The 14820-nt window shown below is 32.0% G+C and overlaps 2 protein-coding genes across 4 annotated transcripts in view; one reads left to right on the forward strand and one right to left on the reverse strand.

The window, feature by feature from the left end:
• Positions 1-2648, forward strand: part of LOC126774801 (midasin) — a 29703-nt gene extending 27055 nt beyond the window's left edge. For both annotated transcript variants that reach the window (XM_050496362.1, XM_050496363.1), the window contains exons 37-41: positions 211-395; positions 860-1071; positions 1324-1529; positions 1670-2023; positions 2288-2648. In XM_050496362.1, the coding sequence (XP_050352319.1) occupies positions 211-395; positions 860-1071; positions 1324-1529; positions 1670-2023; positions 2288-2476 (1146 nt within the window). In that variant the 3' untranslated portion in view covers positions 2477-2648. The remainder of the gene's footprint in view (positions 1-210; positions 396-859; positions 1072-1323; positions 1530-1669; positions 2024-2287) is intronic.
• Positions 2649-5380: 2732 nt separating this feature from the next.
• Positions 5381-14633, reverse strand: LOC126774861 (pleckstrin homology domain-containing family F member 2-like). 2 transcript variants are annotated; one of them, XM_050496502.1, is made up of 9 exons: positions 14538-14633; positions 14288-14352; positions 13598-13799; positions 11215-11340; positions 10435-10541; positions 10061-10241; positions 9413-9516; positions 8890-8965; positions 5381-7594 (listed from the first exon to the last, which is right to left on the reverse strand). In XM_050496502.1, exons 1-8 carry the CDS (start codon positions 14614-14616, stop codon positions 8906-8908), a joined length of 924 nt encoding a protein of 307 aa, XP_050352459.1. In that variant the 5' UTR covers positions 14617-14633; the 3' UTR covers positions 5381-7594; positions 8890-8905. The 2 variants fall into 2 exon arrangements, with proteins under 2 accessions (XP_050352459.1, XP_050352458.1); XM_050496501.1 differs by lacking the exon at positions 8890-8965.
• Positions 14634-14820: the final 187 nt, after the last annotated feature.

Here is a 14820-nt window from a genome sequence, read left to right on the forward strand (position 1 = left end):
TTGAAAGAATATTAGCACTGCTCATTATTTAATTTCTAATATCTTGTTTACCCCCTCCAATTAAGCGTACAGTTTGTGTTATGAGTGGGGACTACAATAGCACAAGGGGTCAGGATCGAGGCCGTAAACGATTGTGCTATTGAGGCTTTTTTTTGTTGAAATATTAAAAGTCGTGTCGTTTTATCTAACATTAAGCAATAACTTTTACAGGTAGATAAGTCGGAAGAAATTAAATCGGAGAAAATGAAAGATGGCACTGACAAAGATAAAGACAAAACTGGAAATAAGAAAGACGGTGGCGAGGACGTTACCGGCGAAACCGGTATCGAAGTGGAAGGGGATAAGGTGCTAACAGTCAACGTGCCGAGAGGAAAGGAAACTACATATCACACTAAGTAAGTTATTTTACTATTAATCAATGTTAGTATTAGAAATGAACTACTCCTGCCGTAGGCAGACTGCCACCTGCAAATGCAAATGGGCCACCTGCTGGAAAGTGGTCATCACCGCCCATAGACATTGGCACAGTAAGAAATATTAATTATACTTTACATCGGCAATGTGCCACCAACCTTGGGAAATAACGGCCTCACTTATAAAGGTTTTTAGCAGGTCATTAGTTTAAAAATATTTTGCTTGACATTAGTGTCAAATTATTAAAATGATAGCAAGAGAGAAATCAGTGTTAAACTAAACATTCCCAAAGTTACACTTTCGGCCAAGGGCGCCAATCTTAAGAGTCTAGAAATAATAAAATTTCTTGACGTCCAAATAAAGACCCATTAACTTTTATTTATACATTACTAGATCAACGCGGCAGTAAAGAATCATAACTATATAATATGTTTTTATTTATTAGATTCGAGGAAACGCTCCAACATGCGGAGGACATTTCGGTAGAAGAATACATGAGTGTCCGGCAGTGGCTGGAGGGCGGCGGGGGGCGCGCGGGCGCGGCGGGCGCGGCGGGCGCGTGGCGCGGCGTGTGGCGCGGCGCGGCGGGCGCGGCGCGCGCGCTGTGCGAGCGCCTGCGCCTCGTGCTCGAGCCCACCGGCCGCTCCCGGCGGGCCGGTACGTGCCGTCTCCGCTATGCGTTTACATGCGTTATATTGTTTGCGTGCACCTGCATAAGTGCGCACAATCATACCAAAATAATCCAGACCACACTATTGATCCTTTTATCTTGATTATAATTTTTATTTCGTTTATGATTTTTGTATGGGTTAAACGAATATTATATTATAATATTATATAGCATACTTATACATGCGTATAGGTGCTGCTAAATAAATCGTATGTAATTCATCTAAAATTATCCTTAAGGCGATTTCCGAACCGGTCGTGCGATCAACATGCGTCGCGTGATCCCGTACATCGCGTCGCATTTCCGGAAGGACCGTATCTGGCTGCGCCGGACCAAACCCGCCAAGCGCGAATACAAGATCGCTATCGCTATCGACGACTCCAGCTCGATGTCAGACAACAGGAGCAAGGAGCTGGCGTTTGAGAGTCTGGCCTTAGTCTCGCAGGTGAAGTAGTATTACAATCATTTTAATTCAATATATAGCACATAACATTATTATGTTAAAATTCATCATTCGTTCAGAATCAATGTTACAACTGTTATGTACATTAATCATATGATATTAATTTTATTTTTGTCCACCAGGCTCTTAATCTCCTCGAATCAGGCGACCTAGCAGTATTAAGTTTCGGCGAAAAACCGAACTTATTACATCCGTTCACGGAACAATTCTCAGAACATTCCGGCGCGAAGATTTTGGAAGAATTACGCTTTGAACAGACAAAGACAAAAATAGCCCAATTATTAGATTTCTGTACAGTAATGTTCGATCAACAATCTGTGAGGAGTGACGCTCTTAACGCAAAGTTACTTGTCGTAGTAAGCGACGGTCGGGGAATATTTTCTGAAGGAGAAACAAGGGTTATACAAGCCGTTAGACGAGCGAGACAACAGGGTTTATTTTTGGTGTATGTGATTATCGATAATCCTGATAATAAGGTGAGTAATTTACGAATTTATTTAAATTTTATTAATTGAAAAAAATTACATCTTTCTTTTATGATTTTTTCATAAAAGATGTTATTTATGAAAGATTTATGTTTGCTATTTCATTTAGTTGTGATATATATTTTAAAGTGATTTTTTGAGGCACAAGAGCATTTTTTGGTCTTTTTTAAAAATAAAACATTTTCAGACTTGTTACACTTGTCACTCATGCGTTCTTTTTTCTACGTAACTTAAATGTTTAAATATTTTTTTTAGGATTCAATAATGGACATCAGGCGGCCACTCCTGGATCCTATCACGAATACATTTTCTGGATTCGTATCGTATTTGGATACGTTCCCTTTCCCATTTTACATCATATTACGAGACATGAATGCATTACCCACGGTCTTGGGAGATGCTCTGAGGCAATGGTTTGAACTCGCTGCGAATACTGCAAGCTAATAGACACTTAAAATTATGTATAAATTTTGTATGCAAGTTTGATTAGACAGAAATTATTATATACATCTAATATACTAAACCAAAATGTAATAAGAAAAACTGTTTGTGTGTATAATTTAAGTTTCTGTTTCGTCTTTTTTTAACAATAAGTTGTTAAAAAAGATAGATAAAGTTTATGTCCAAAAATAAAAGAATATATTTTTTATTAAGGAAAATCTATATATATTTTTTAATTTAAGAAAATTCACTAAGTAATAAAAAGTATTATACGTAAATCTATAAAGTTTTTTTTTATAATAATTATAATAAAATTCGATTCGAAAATTATTTTGCAGTATTTTATTTATAAAATAGTTTAATTCTTATATTACGAGTAATTTATGAGTAAGGTAGAATTAGATTTTTTTTATGGGTCGGCTATTTTGTGGTATACGCCAAAAACTTTGCCCATATGTATTGGGGTTTTGAGATGTATAAACTATTAGTGACTCAACCACAGATAAAATTAAAAAGATATAAAATAATATTAGGTCCTTACATATAAAATTGGCGTTTTGTACGGGAGGAATATAAAGTCAATTTTTCTTTTGTAAAATATATTTAATTAAACAATGTATGCACCGTTGTTATCTATGCACTTTTGCCATCTCATAGGTAGTTCATTGAACCCTTTACTAAAAAAAACCATGGGGGCGAGAATCAATAAACTTTGAAGGCGGTTTGGATTGCCGTATCGGAGTTGAATTTTTTTCCTTGTAAGAAGTTGTCTAAATTCCGGAAAAAATGGTAATCTGTTGGAGTAAGATCCTGGGACGGTGGTACGGTGGATGTCGCAGACATTCCAATTATAGCTCATCTAACTTAGTGGTTGTTTGTTGTGCAGTGTGTGTCGTGAAGCAGCAGTGGCTTAGAGGGATTGATCAATCTCGGTTGTTTAGCAGCTAGTACTTCCTTTATGGTTTGCAGTTGCAGTTAATAGATATCTGCCGTAATCGTTTGGCCAGATTTTAGAAAGCTGTAGTGAACGACACCGGCGCTAGTCCACCAAACACTCACAAGTAACTTCTTCTGAGTCAATTTTCGTTAAGTGCAGGATTTGGCTGGGTCTCCGGGGTTCAGCCATTGCGATGAGCTTTTCGATTATCGTACAGTATCCACTTTTTATCACAAATAATGATTCGATTTAAAATCCCTTCATTATTGTGTCGGTTGAGCAAAGTAACACAGCAGTAGACGCGTGTTTGCAAGTTCGATTCACTCAATTCATGAGGTACCCATAGTTCTAGTTTTTTTACTTTCCCGATTTGCATCAAGTGGATTAATACAGTTATATCACTTACCCCGAAGCCTACAGCTATCTGTGAAGTGCTTTGTGATGGATCCGCTTCCACAGTAGCCTTTAATTCTTAATTTTCCACTTTGGTCTCTGGCCGTCCACGGGGTTGGTTCTGAAGGTCGAAATTTCCAGAACGAAAACCTTGAAACCAAAAACGTACCGTGCTTTCTTTTGCGACACCAGCGCCGTACACGTCATTAATCCTTCGAGCTGCTTCTGCAGCACTGGTACCACGGTTGAACTCGTACTCGTAAATATACCGATATTTCATGTTTTCCATTGTTTTTTTATATAGATTAGGAAGGTGGACGAGCATATGGGCCACTTGATGGTAAATGGTCACCAACGTCCATAGACAATGGTATTATAAGAAATGTTAACCATCGCTTACATCACCAATGCGCCACCAACCTTGGGAACTAAGATGTTATGTCCCTTGTGCCTGTAATTACACTGGCTCACTCGCCCTTCAAACCAGAACACAACAATACCAAGTACTGCTGTTTTGCGGTAGAATATCTGATGAGCGGGTGGTACCTACCCAGACGAGCTTGCACAAAGCTCTACCACCAGTATATTGTGCGGTAGTAAGCGACGCCGAAGAGCAAAATAATAATGAGGAAAAAACAAATGAATGACTGTTTTCAAAACTCAAAAATGTATCAGCTAAATGAATTTATAAATTTGAATTTGGAATTCTTAACCAAAGAGGAGATATTTCAGATCAAAGTGGTCAATACGACAAAACGCTAAATTCATATGTAAGGACCTAATACAATCGCTATTAAGGTTTATCTATACTGTGCCAATACAAATTAATGTCTCGAAAACCGCTGGTAGAAAACACTTAAGTGAATATTCTTAATGACCTTATTTTTGATCCCCTTCCCCTCGGACCACTCTAAAGTGTAGATGTGCAGTGTTTTTATCACAAAATTATTGTTGCTAAAATACGGTAAGAAGCACTTCTTATAAATAAGCCCCGCCTCTTAACTTCGTTCAGAAACAAATCTAGCAACATTCTGCATATTTCTGTGTCCCTGGTACCTGTGAGTATACCACAACAACGATTCAATCCGCCAACAATCTTACGTGCTTCAGTTATAATAATTATTAGTAGCTGCTTTACAACAAGGTCATTCTTACACCTCTGCGGCCCTACCACCTTGAACATCCGACACTAAACTATTGAGTTACGAGTTTGCGTAACCTGATAAATAAATTATTTACATAGCTGCTTTACAAACTACTTTTTCATATGATGGTATGATAATGCGACCACACGGGAGAAAGATGTGTAACAGGTATTTTTGAACATCTATTAAAATAATTTATAAATAAGGAATACAAGAAGAAAAACTATTTTGAATTTGAAATAGTAAAAAAAAGGGTTTGCATTTTATATCTAAATACATTCCGCAAACCATTTTGTACATTTCCACGAAGCAGTGCAATGGTATTGAACGAATGAAATGTTAGTCAATTAAAACCAGACGGATTAACATTTTCAGTTTTATAGTTCATATAGTATTTGTATGTTTTAATGGATAATAAATAAAAATCAAAGATAAAAAATATTATTGTATATTTGTCAACCGAATATTAAACAATAATGTTATATTTCGCTTAGTTTTTCGAAATCAACAGTAACAGTACGCTCTCGACGTGTTAACATTTTAGGCCTATGTTATGATTATAAATAATTAAACCGTGACCTTATTTTAGAATTTTTGCGAACAATTTTTTTTAAACAAACTATATCTAATATTAAAAAAAATACCTTAAATTAAAAATGTAACGGTTTCATACGAAACAATATACATAATATAATCAATGCACCTCTTACTTACTATTTCTCCTAATATACATACAAAATATTACATAAACGATTTATAAATGAATGTAATTTAAACTACATACCTTATGTAAACCATATAATAAAATTCAACAATCGTAATAGCAAAATATGAACTATATTAAAAAGTTTATAATATAATAGGCTAACTCATGTAAAGTATTAAATATGTATTGACATAAATGACTAAGCCTAACCACCGGGCGTAGACAACATACATATCGAAATTCGCTTGTAACACAAAAATGTATCGAAATTGTATAAGTAATTGACAATTTTGACACTGATTTCTGGAATACAGGTCTTTGAGCCTAGCTCAGAAATCAGGGACTTCATTATACTTTGTATGTGAATAAAGATTATTTATTATTATTATTTATAGGTCACGTCATCAAAGTTGACTGAAGACGCGATCGGATCGCTACGACTCGAATCGAATGAATTTGTCTAAGCTCAGTAATGTTAATGTGTTAGAACCATGATTGGTACAATGTTTACACTTGTGTTGTTTCGATTATTATTATCAACAGATAAGGTAGTCAAACCCTTTTAATGTATATCACATAACAGGAAACCAAACAAATTGCGTCATAACTACTTTTAATCAGACATATAAAAAGAGAAAATATTTTACTAAACATTTTTATATCTGACAAAAATTATTTACTCGTATATTAAAACAAAATAATGTTAGTATAATAGATTGTTAAGCTGAATCAGTTAATGTCATTGGTTTAAAATTTAATTGTAAAACTTGTCCCACACACTCACAAATGAGTTTAGATTACTGCTTGTAAAAAAAATTAAATTTTTTTTAAGTAATATTATATTAAACATACCGGAATTTTGAAGAGTTAGAATAGTTTTCTGTAACTATCTTTGCTAAAAGTATAGATATTTGAATGTTTTGTGATTGGAAATTTGTTTAAATTACTATTACTTCAAATCCAAAAAAATATTTACTATTTTCTCTTCATACAGGTATTGCAAAAATACATTTAGAACTTATTTTGTTTTAAGTTTTCATGATAAATGTGCTGGTCTCATATTTATATAATTGTTCAATTAAATGTATCAATATTGTTTATAACAAATGGTATTCAACCAGTACTTTATAATTTTTGATTTAATGGTTAAAATGAAATATTTATGAACGAAACACACAAGTGTAAACATAATATAAATAAATAATATGAATTAAATTAAAAACGATGCCCGTTCAGAGTATATTTGAGCGTTTTAAAGCTGTTTAGCATTTTATTTACATCTAGAGAAAATGTTATTGAAATGGATTTTTTTTATAAAAATATATTTTATCGGTTGAACTCACTGGATTTATAAAATACATAGAAAAATCTATCTAATGTTAAAGTAGAAGGCCATCTCGGTGTTCGTTTAGGTGATGATATCACATATACTAATAGACACTATGATGTAATTGTTAATATGCAGTTTTTTTTTTTAACAATCACATAAATTTACTTTAAAAAACTTACAACAAACACTTCTACATACCAATCAAATTATAAAAGATAAATAACTTTTATTATAATTTCTGTCTTTTTCATATTTCCACCAAATAATACTATAATATAACATTTATTCAATAAATCGTTATCCTTAATAAAAACCAATATTTTTGTATATTGACAGTTTATGAGTAACATAATCTGTGGCTGATATGATTATATTTTATATTATCTGTTATTTTTTTAATTTAGTGTATATTATAGAACAAAGCTTTCGCAGTTGTGTATTCGTAACGACGTAGCCAACGGCAATATTATTACTAAAGTGTAAAATTATAATAATTTATGTAAATTACATATCCTGTACTGGGACATTGTTGCTTATTGCTTTACTTGGTATCCTTGGACGAATGGTTATTAGTTTCTTCAGTCTTTTCACCGTCACTGTAGAACTTTGGCTGCAAAAAAAATGGTTTCATTTCATTAGTTGCACTGACCTCTCAAATGGATATCAGGTCCATATATAAAATTAACGAAAAATGTGTACTAAGTTATACAAGCATGGATACATGAATATGATCATAAAGTTTAATTTAGCTTGAAACAGTTTATCAACCTATGCAGATTTGCCTGGGCGTTACATTGTTTTTTTACACTTAATCGAAATTTAAATAAACTGTTCCTAAGCGATATAATATATTTATGTCTTTTTTTTTTAATTTTTAAAAGGCATTTTTATCAATGAAGTTTTATAACTATGTATTAAAACTAATTAAATTTTAGTGAAATTTAGTGTACTAGATTGAATCGTCACTAGCACCTGGAATTGATTAAATCTTGACAAAATTTTACCTGAACAGAGTAACAGGTGAAATGAAAAAGAAAGCTTGTATATGCATCGTTCTTTCTCACTTTAGCAGTGTTAACACATTTTCACAATAGATTACCCGCATTTTCTATGCGTTATTTACATCAGATGATAAAACGGACGTTGGTGTGACTTGGGCTTGTGTCTCTTATGCGTGGACCCGAAGTCCATTTGTTGGGAGCTCATGTTTAGTTTAAACTAATTATTATGAAATGCCATTCAAAAAAAGGATAAGGCAGTGAGTGGAAAAAAACACAACACATATAATGGTGAAAATAAAAATCGCAAAACACAAAAGCAACTTCTCAAATTCACATTTCCAATCCATTTAAAACATCAAAGATTTTGTTTATCTATGGAGAACAAAAATTATATTTGACTGTACAAAAAATAAATTATAAGGGCACCTATAAAAATAGGAATAGGCATGAAGGTAAATTGTATCTTGCTTACATAAAAAAACTAATAAAAACACTTCAAACAATTAGTAAAAAATCAATTTAAGTTACAAGTTAAAGATCAAACATTCTCTAATTTTTAGATGTAAATAATATATAATAATAAAATGTTACATTCCTATATAAACAATAAAAAAACAATGGCCTGTCTGATATCATTTTTTATGAAACTTCCTAAATATATTAAAAACTTTTAACAATAAAAAAATATTATTATCAATCTATTTGATATTTTGATCTAATAATTTAATGGAATTAAACGAACAGCAAACTACATAACATTAAAAATAATGATAACATTGATATATTATGAGAGGTGAAATTGTTCCTACATAAAACCAACGCGTGGAAGAATACACACCATGAACAAAACCATACATACAAAAAAATCAAAAAGCATGGTAATCTTGCATTTTGCTCGACTTACACAATATCGACATGTACTATACTGTCGTGACTTTATTTCCGAATCCGTTTTTCACACCATTATAACTTGTAAAACCCTAAAAATAAGCATATTTGTGAAAGCCATATGATAAAACTTTAAAATTTAAACATAAACTTGGCTGATCTATCAGAGATGGTATATAACTTAAAATTGCTCATATAAATTTGGAGCGGTAGTGTTGTTTTATAATTTAGTAACATTTTACTTTATTTTATTAATTTTCATCAGCTTATAGAGCCCCGCAAATACAATATTAAGAGTATATTTTTCTCAGTTTAATGTATCGGCGTTTTTTCTCCGTAGGATCTACATACCAAACACGTGACGCTATAAATTTAATTTAATATTAGTAATTGATTCTAAAAAAAGTTCTCGTAAACGCTTCCTTTATAAGAGACAGCAGTGACCTATTTGTTACTCTCTGCGTTATTACACTAACTCGCTAACAACAGCTATGTAACAAATTACGTAGCTGTTGTGAAGTATATTATATATTTCTCACCTCGTCATGTTTCTGGTCGGGCTGCACTCGGTCATCGTCGTCGTCGCTGTCGTCGTCTCCCGACGAGTCGCCACCGGAGCCTGTGCCCGTGATCTCCGCTTTCACTGGAAAACGCATATACGGCGGTTAAGAAAAAATTGTATATACTGATATTTTCAAACTTTCGATACAGCCTAAAATCTCTTTTAAAAGTTAAATGTTTGTTAAGAAATTATCATTATAAGATAATTAGTAAATTTGGGCAGTAGAAAATACAGTAGTGTATTGTGTTAACACGGACTTACAAAGAACGAAACTTACTTTCAGTGACATGTGAGAAGTGCTCAAGTTTTTACAAAAAATATTTGGCTAGAATTATTACTGCATGACTATTAACACCACCGCTTTAATTCTTTATAAATGACCACATTGTAATATAATACGGGATTGATTTATGAACGTTTTCTCAGTAAGGGAACTGTTAAATCTCACTCAACACAAACATGTATTTTGTTAGGTTTCATTCCTCTCGTAAAGCTAACGACATATTGTAGCGAATATTCACACTGTAATGGGAGTATTGATTGTAATTTAATAATTGTATCAGTCTCGTTTGCAGGTCCGGGCGTCGATGTGTGTACATGTGTTTGTGTGTGTCAGTGTACTGACGGGGCGCGGGCGCGCCGGCGGCGAGGGGGTGCGCGGGGTGCGCGGGGCGCGCGCGGTCGCGGGTGAGCTCGTCGTAGCACTGCAGGCACACCCGCAGCGGCTTCTCGCTCTGCCCGCGCAGCACGTAACGCTTCGACGAGCACGGCCCGCACACGACCGAGCCGCATTTGCGACAGTGATGCTAGAAACGAAGTACTTTATTAATGTCTTTCGTAACATATCGTGATTATAGTTACTATAGAATTGATTATAGTAAACGTGTTTCACATAATTGCTAAGTAATAATAAAGAAATCGTTTTGGCGCGACATGACCGCTTTGAACTAAAAATTAAAAATTACTAGTGTAATGAGAAAATGAGAAAAAAATACTAACTCTTCTGTTAAGAACAGTGAACTGTGTCTTCTTGCAGTGCATGCAAATGGCGGCTTCATTGTCTGGCACCCACACTGCTGCATGTTCTGATGGTGGTTGTTTCCCACCTAAAACAATAATATATAACATGTTATTATTATTTACATTTGTATGTAATCATAACTAATATTTCAAAAGACATTCGAAATGATTATATACTAGGTATTAAATTAATTAAATCAATATTTTCATGCGTTTTGGACCCTTTTATTGTTAAATATGCCATTAACACATATATTTTTTAATTAAATAAATATATGCGCAATGCCATTTTTTTAATGATTTACTTAATATTCCTATTCACTGCTCCGATTAAGCATAAAGATTGTGATAAGAGTGGGACGTCAATAACTCAAGAGGTCAGAATTGGTCGTAAACCATTGCGCTGTCAACACTGAAGAACGAAGTTTGAAGCACTTCCAACTTCGTTTTTCAGTGTCTATCCGTATGTAGTAGGATGACAAACACTCTTTAATAAAATAATGTGCAAATTATTCAGGTGGAATAAAAATATATATTTGATTAATTATTTCTCCTAATTGAGGATGCAACTTAATTAGTTCCTTGTCTTAATTGGCCCTATTCTGCCTACCATAAACACATATTTCCTACAAAATACGAAACTTTCTACTTTACTATATAAATAACATAATAAATAATCATTACTACGTAAATAAATTAAGGAGAATATAATACCAGGATTTCATTCCTGTATTAAAAAAAAATTTAGTTATCACTTACTCTTTCTTAACAAATCCTCTATACATTTCTCTATGTGGGCCATCCATTCTTCTTTTTCCGTAGCTGTTGCTGCATACACAGCAAAAGATTTAGATGCAGTTCGGATCAACCAACCATTGCGATATTCTGAAAAATATTTAATTTACATATAATCATTATCATTATATTAAAATCCTTTATGTAAAAAAATAGTACATTTTGTACAAGAAAACACTTACAGATGCCGATTTTGAGCTACATCTATATTTCTTGTGTATCACATACAAATGTTTAAAAAAAAAAGATTTAATAGTCGTGAAAAGATCTTTATTTTTAAATTGTAAATAAGCACAAAAAATAAATATGCAGGTTTCCTTAAAACGATTTTCTTCACCGAACATTGAAAAAGAAGTATGTCAGAAAGTGCGAAATAGAAGTCTCACAGACTTTCTTGTTTCTTTCAAATTCAATCAATAAGGAGGTTCTGAACATTTCTCGATTTTTATATTCAATTTTTTTACTGACAACACTAAAAGCTCATCAAATGCATCCAAACAAAAAAAAAAAACGATTGAATGAGAAGAAAAAAGTGAACTGTTTTGTCTTTGCCTGTTTATATATCTGTTTGAATTTAGTATATATATATACCCTTGAGATAAGCTGTCAGTCAACCTTTATACAAATATGTGGTATGCAAATTTAATATAAACATTTATAAGTTCAAAGTTGACTCACTGACTCAACTACATAAACATCAATGCCATTAATATAGAAAAAGTGATAAGGATATAGTGTGATTCACCACAACAATGACTCATGACTAGGTTTTGTTTTGTTGTATTTTCACTTTTATTGATCATTTTGCTTTTTAATATAAAAAAATATAACAGACATATAATTATATTTGGCAATTTTATGAAAGAAACATGAGGTGATGATCCTGTTGCAGAGTTTGTCATTTTATTTATTATCATATTATTATTATTATCATTGTATTGAAATTAATGGGTGGTAGAGCTATATGTTTACTTGACTGGATAGAAACCTAATCATCAAATATTCTATTTGCGCTCCCGGTTTGAAAGGGGAGTCTGCCAGTGTAATCACGAACAAGGTAAACAACATTATTTATAAGGCAGATACAAGAAATCAGCTGTATATCTGCGGTCAATTAGTGATGTATTGGCATGGACGAAACCTTTAATTTTTTGTAAATATCTGGGTATTCTACAGTTTCATATTTTTTATCATATTATTGATTGGGGTTCATTTTGATATGAAAATTAAGATTAAAAAAAATTGGCCCTGTAATAATTATACCAGAAACTCATATTTATAAAAATAGTAGTTAATAATTGAAAAAAAAAATGTTTATTATGTAATTCTATTTAATTATTTAAACAGTGTTTAAAAATCATCATTGATTTAAACAAAATATACGAAATCTATGAATAATAAGGAAATATTAATTAGATAAAGCTAATCAATAAATCATAATAACAATTTCAATAAAACAAATAATAATTTTTATTATTCATGAGAATAAAGATTCCTGTGGGTTCGATTGTAAAAAATCATATGTATACGAAATGAACTGCTATTTGACATGTGAAGGGAACTAGATATTTTGTAAGCTAGGATATCCATAGGTCATATATTCATTCAGTCAAACATGTACTTAAATTTCATCACAATAAAAGCTAAATTCTGCTAGATGTTTTATCCATTTGCTTCATAGTTCATAACAGCTTTAAAGCTTGAACTAAGCTGAAGTTACAGGAAGGTTTGCTACTATTGTTACTATTCTCATATTAATATTTAATCATTTAGTCTTTAAGATGACACCATATGTAAACAAAAAACATTTATCGGAAATTATTATTTACTAAACCAATTTACCTACTACTACAATTAATTTTAGCCAAAGAATATATTGATTGTTACCAATGATTTTGAGGTCAAATTCGGGCAAACATCACTGAATTATGCACTTGTTTTAAAAATATATTTCATGTTTCCGGTGAAAGAAAACATTGTGACATAACCTGCATATGTAGGATGAAAAACTGCCACATGTATTCACCAATCTCCATTGGATCATTTTGATGGAGTAAGCAACAAAACTTTCTCCTCAAAAAGAAAGGGGAGGGCGTAGCCCAGCAATGGGACACTTAAATAATATAACTTTTTGCGTATTAATTATTTAACAAGGTATTAAAGTTAGTATTATAACTGAAATACATTATTTTTATTTATTTTATATCATTAAAAGAAATCAATAACTGGAAAATAGATAAAAAAAAGTATTAACTATACAAAAACTGAAATAAAGTGTTTCATTTTGGTTGTAACAAGTTAAAAATATCATTGCTTATTTTGTTTTTAAAAAGAATACAGTACTTACGTCCTTCATCTTTTAGTGATTCCAATTTGACTTCTTCCAGAGGTATAACATGTTGTTTATTATACTTCTTTTTATTTATTACTATGTTGCCATAAACAAGGATGTCATTGAATAGGAAAAACTGGCGAGCTTTAGGTTTTTTCCGACACATTTTTGTTAGGACACCTTCACCTACAAGCACCCGGCCTTGTTCTGCTAATGGCTGCAAAAATATGTATATTTCTATATAAAATTTATAATTATTACCAACATAAACATTCAGTTAGTACATTATATCTTAAATTTTCTTCACTGCATTCATAAAAAAAAATGAGATCATATATATTGAAGCTATAAGCAACCTTGTTGATTACAATTTCATAGTAAATAATTTGAAATAAAGCATTTCTTGCAGTTACAAACCACAAGTGAAAGTACAAATAAAATAATACCCATATTATAATTTATTTTATCTAAACAAATCAGTTAAATTTGTGTACTAAGCATAATCATAAAATAAATATGAATCCATTTCATTCGAAAAATATATCAAGCTGATAAAAATGATAACTTTGGCCGAACCCACCAATCGTACTTACTAAAAGTTTATCTGCTCTGTTTGTCGGTTGATAAAAAGGAGTATAATATATAGTAAAGTTTGAAACTTTCTTTAACTACTTTTTAGTTTTGTAAATAAATAAAAGCACACACCTGTCCCGAACTGCCGAAGCAGTTTTCCACCATAGCGATTCTTCTAGCATTGGCTTCACTATTCACTGAAAAAGGAAAAACAATCTTGTACAATTGTAGTGCAGCATCGAAGTTTGACGTCAAAGGAAAGTAGTAAGCGAACAAACAATGATACCGATTATCCACTTAACGAATAACAAATAACTTCATACGTTAAAAACAATACAAAAAGGGTTTTCTTATTTGTCAAATATTAAAACTAATAGCCTACCTAAGCGGTCCACCATTATCGAATTTTTATTCAGTTTACACAGTACAGAGGCACGATAAAGATGAGAAAAATGTGTCATTCATGTTTGATGATAATGTTGCCAACTTTATGTGATTCCATTAGAATAAAGAATGTTTCGTAATTAATAATAAAAAAATCTAAAACGGTTACAATAAAACTACACAAATAATCCATGATTTTAACAGTCTTTTTTCTTTTTATTATAAATAGTATTTTTTTTAAAATGAACGTTAGATTCCATAACAATTTTTATTTTCAGACT

Source organism: Nymphalis io, chromosome 17, assembly GCF_905147045.1.
Source record: "Nymphalis io chromosome 17, ilAglIoxx1.1, whole genome shotgun sequence".
Taxonomy (NCBI): Eukaryota; Metazoa; Arthropoda; class Insecta; order Lepidoptera; family Nymphalidae; genus Nymphalis; species Nymphalis io.

What these genes read in the sequence shown, in the direction of transcription:
- LOC126774861 (XM_050496501.1), bottom strand. Translation starts at nt 14,616, where the DNA reads ATGACACATTTTTCTCATCTTTATCGTGCCTCTGTACTGTGTAAACTG. An exon ending in GCTTCGGCAGTTCGGGACAG is followed by an intron (nt 13,800 to 14,287) that starts GTGTGTGCTTTT and finishes ATATTTTTGCAG; the next exon opens with CCATTAGCAGAACAAGGCCG. An exon ending in AGAGGATTTGTTAAGAAAGA is followed by an intron (nt 10,542 to 11,214) that starts GTAAGTGATAAC and finishes TTATTGTTTTAG; the next exon opens with GTGGGAAACAACCACCATCA.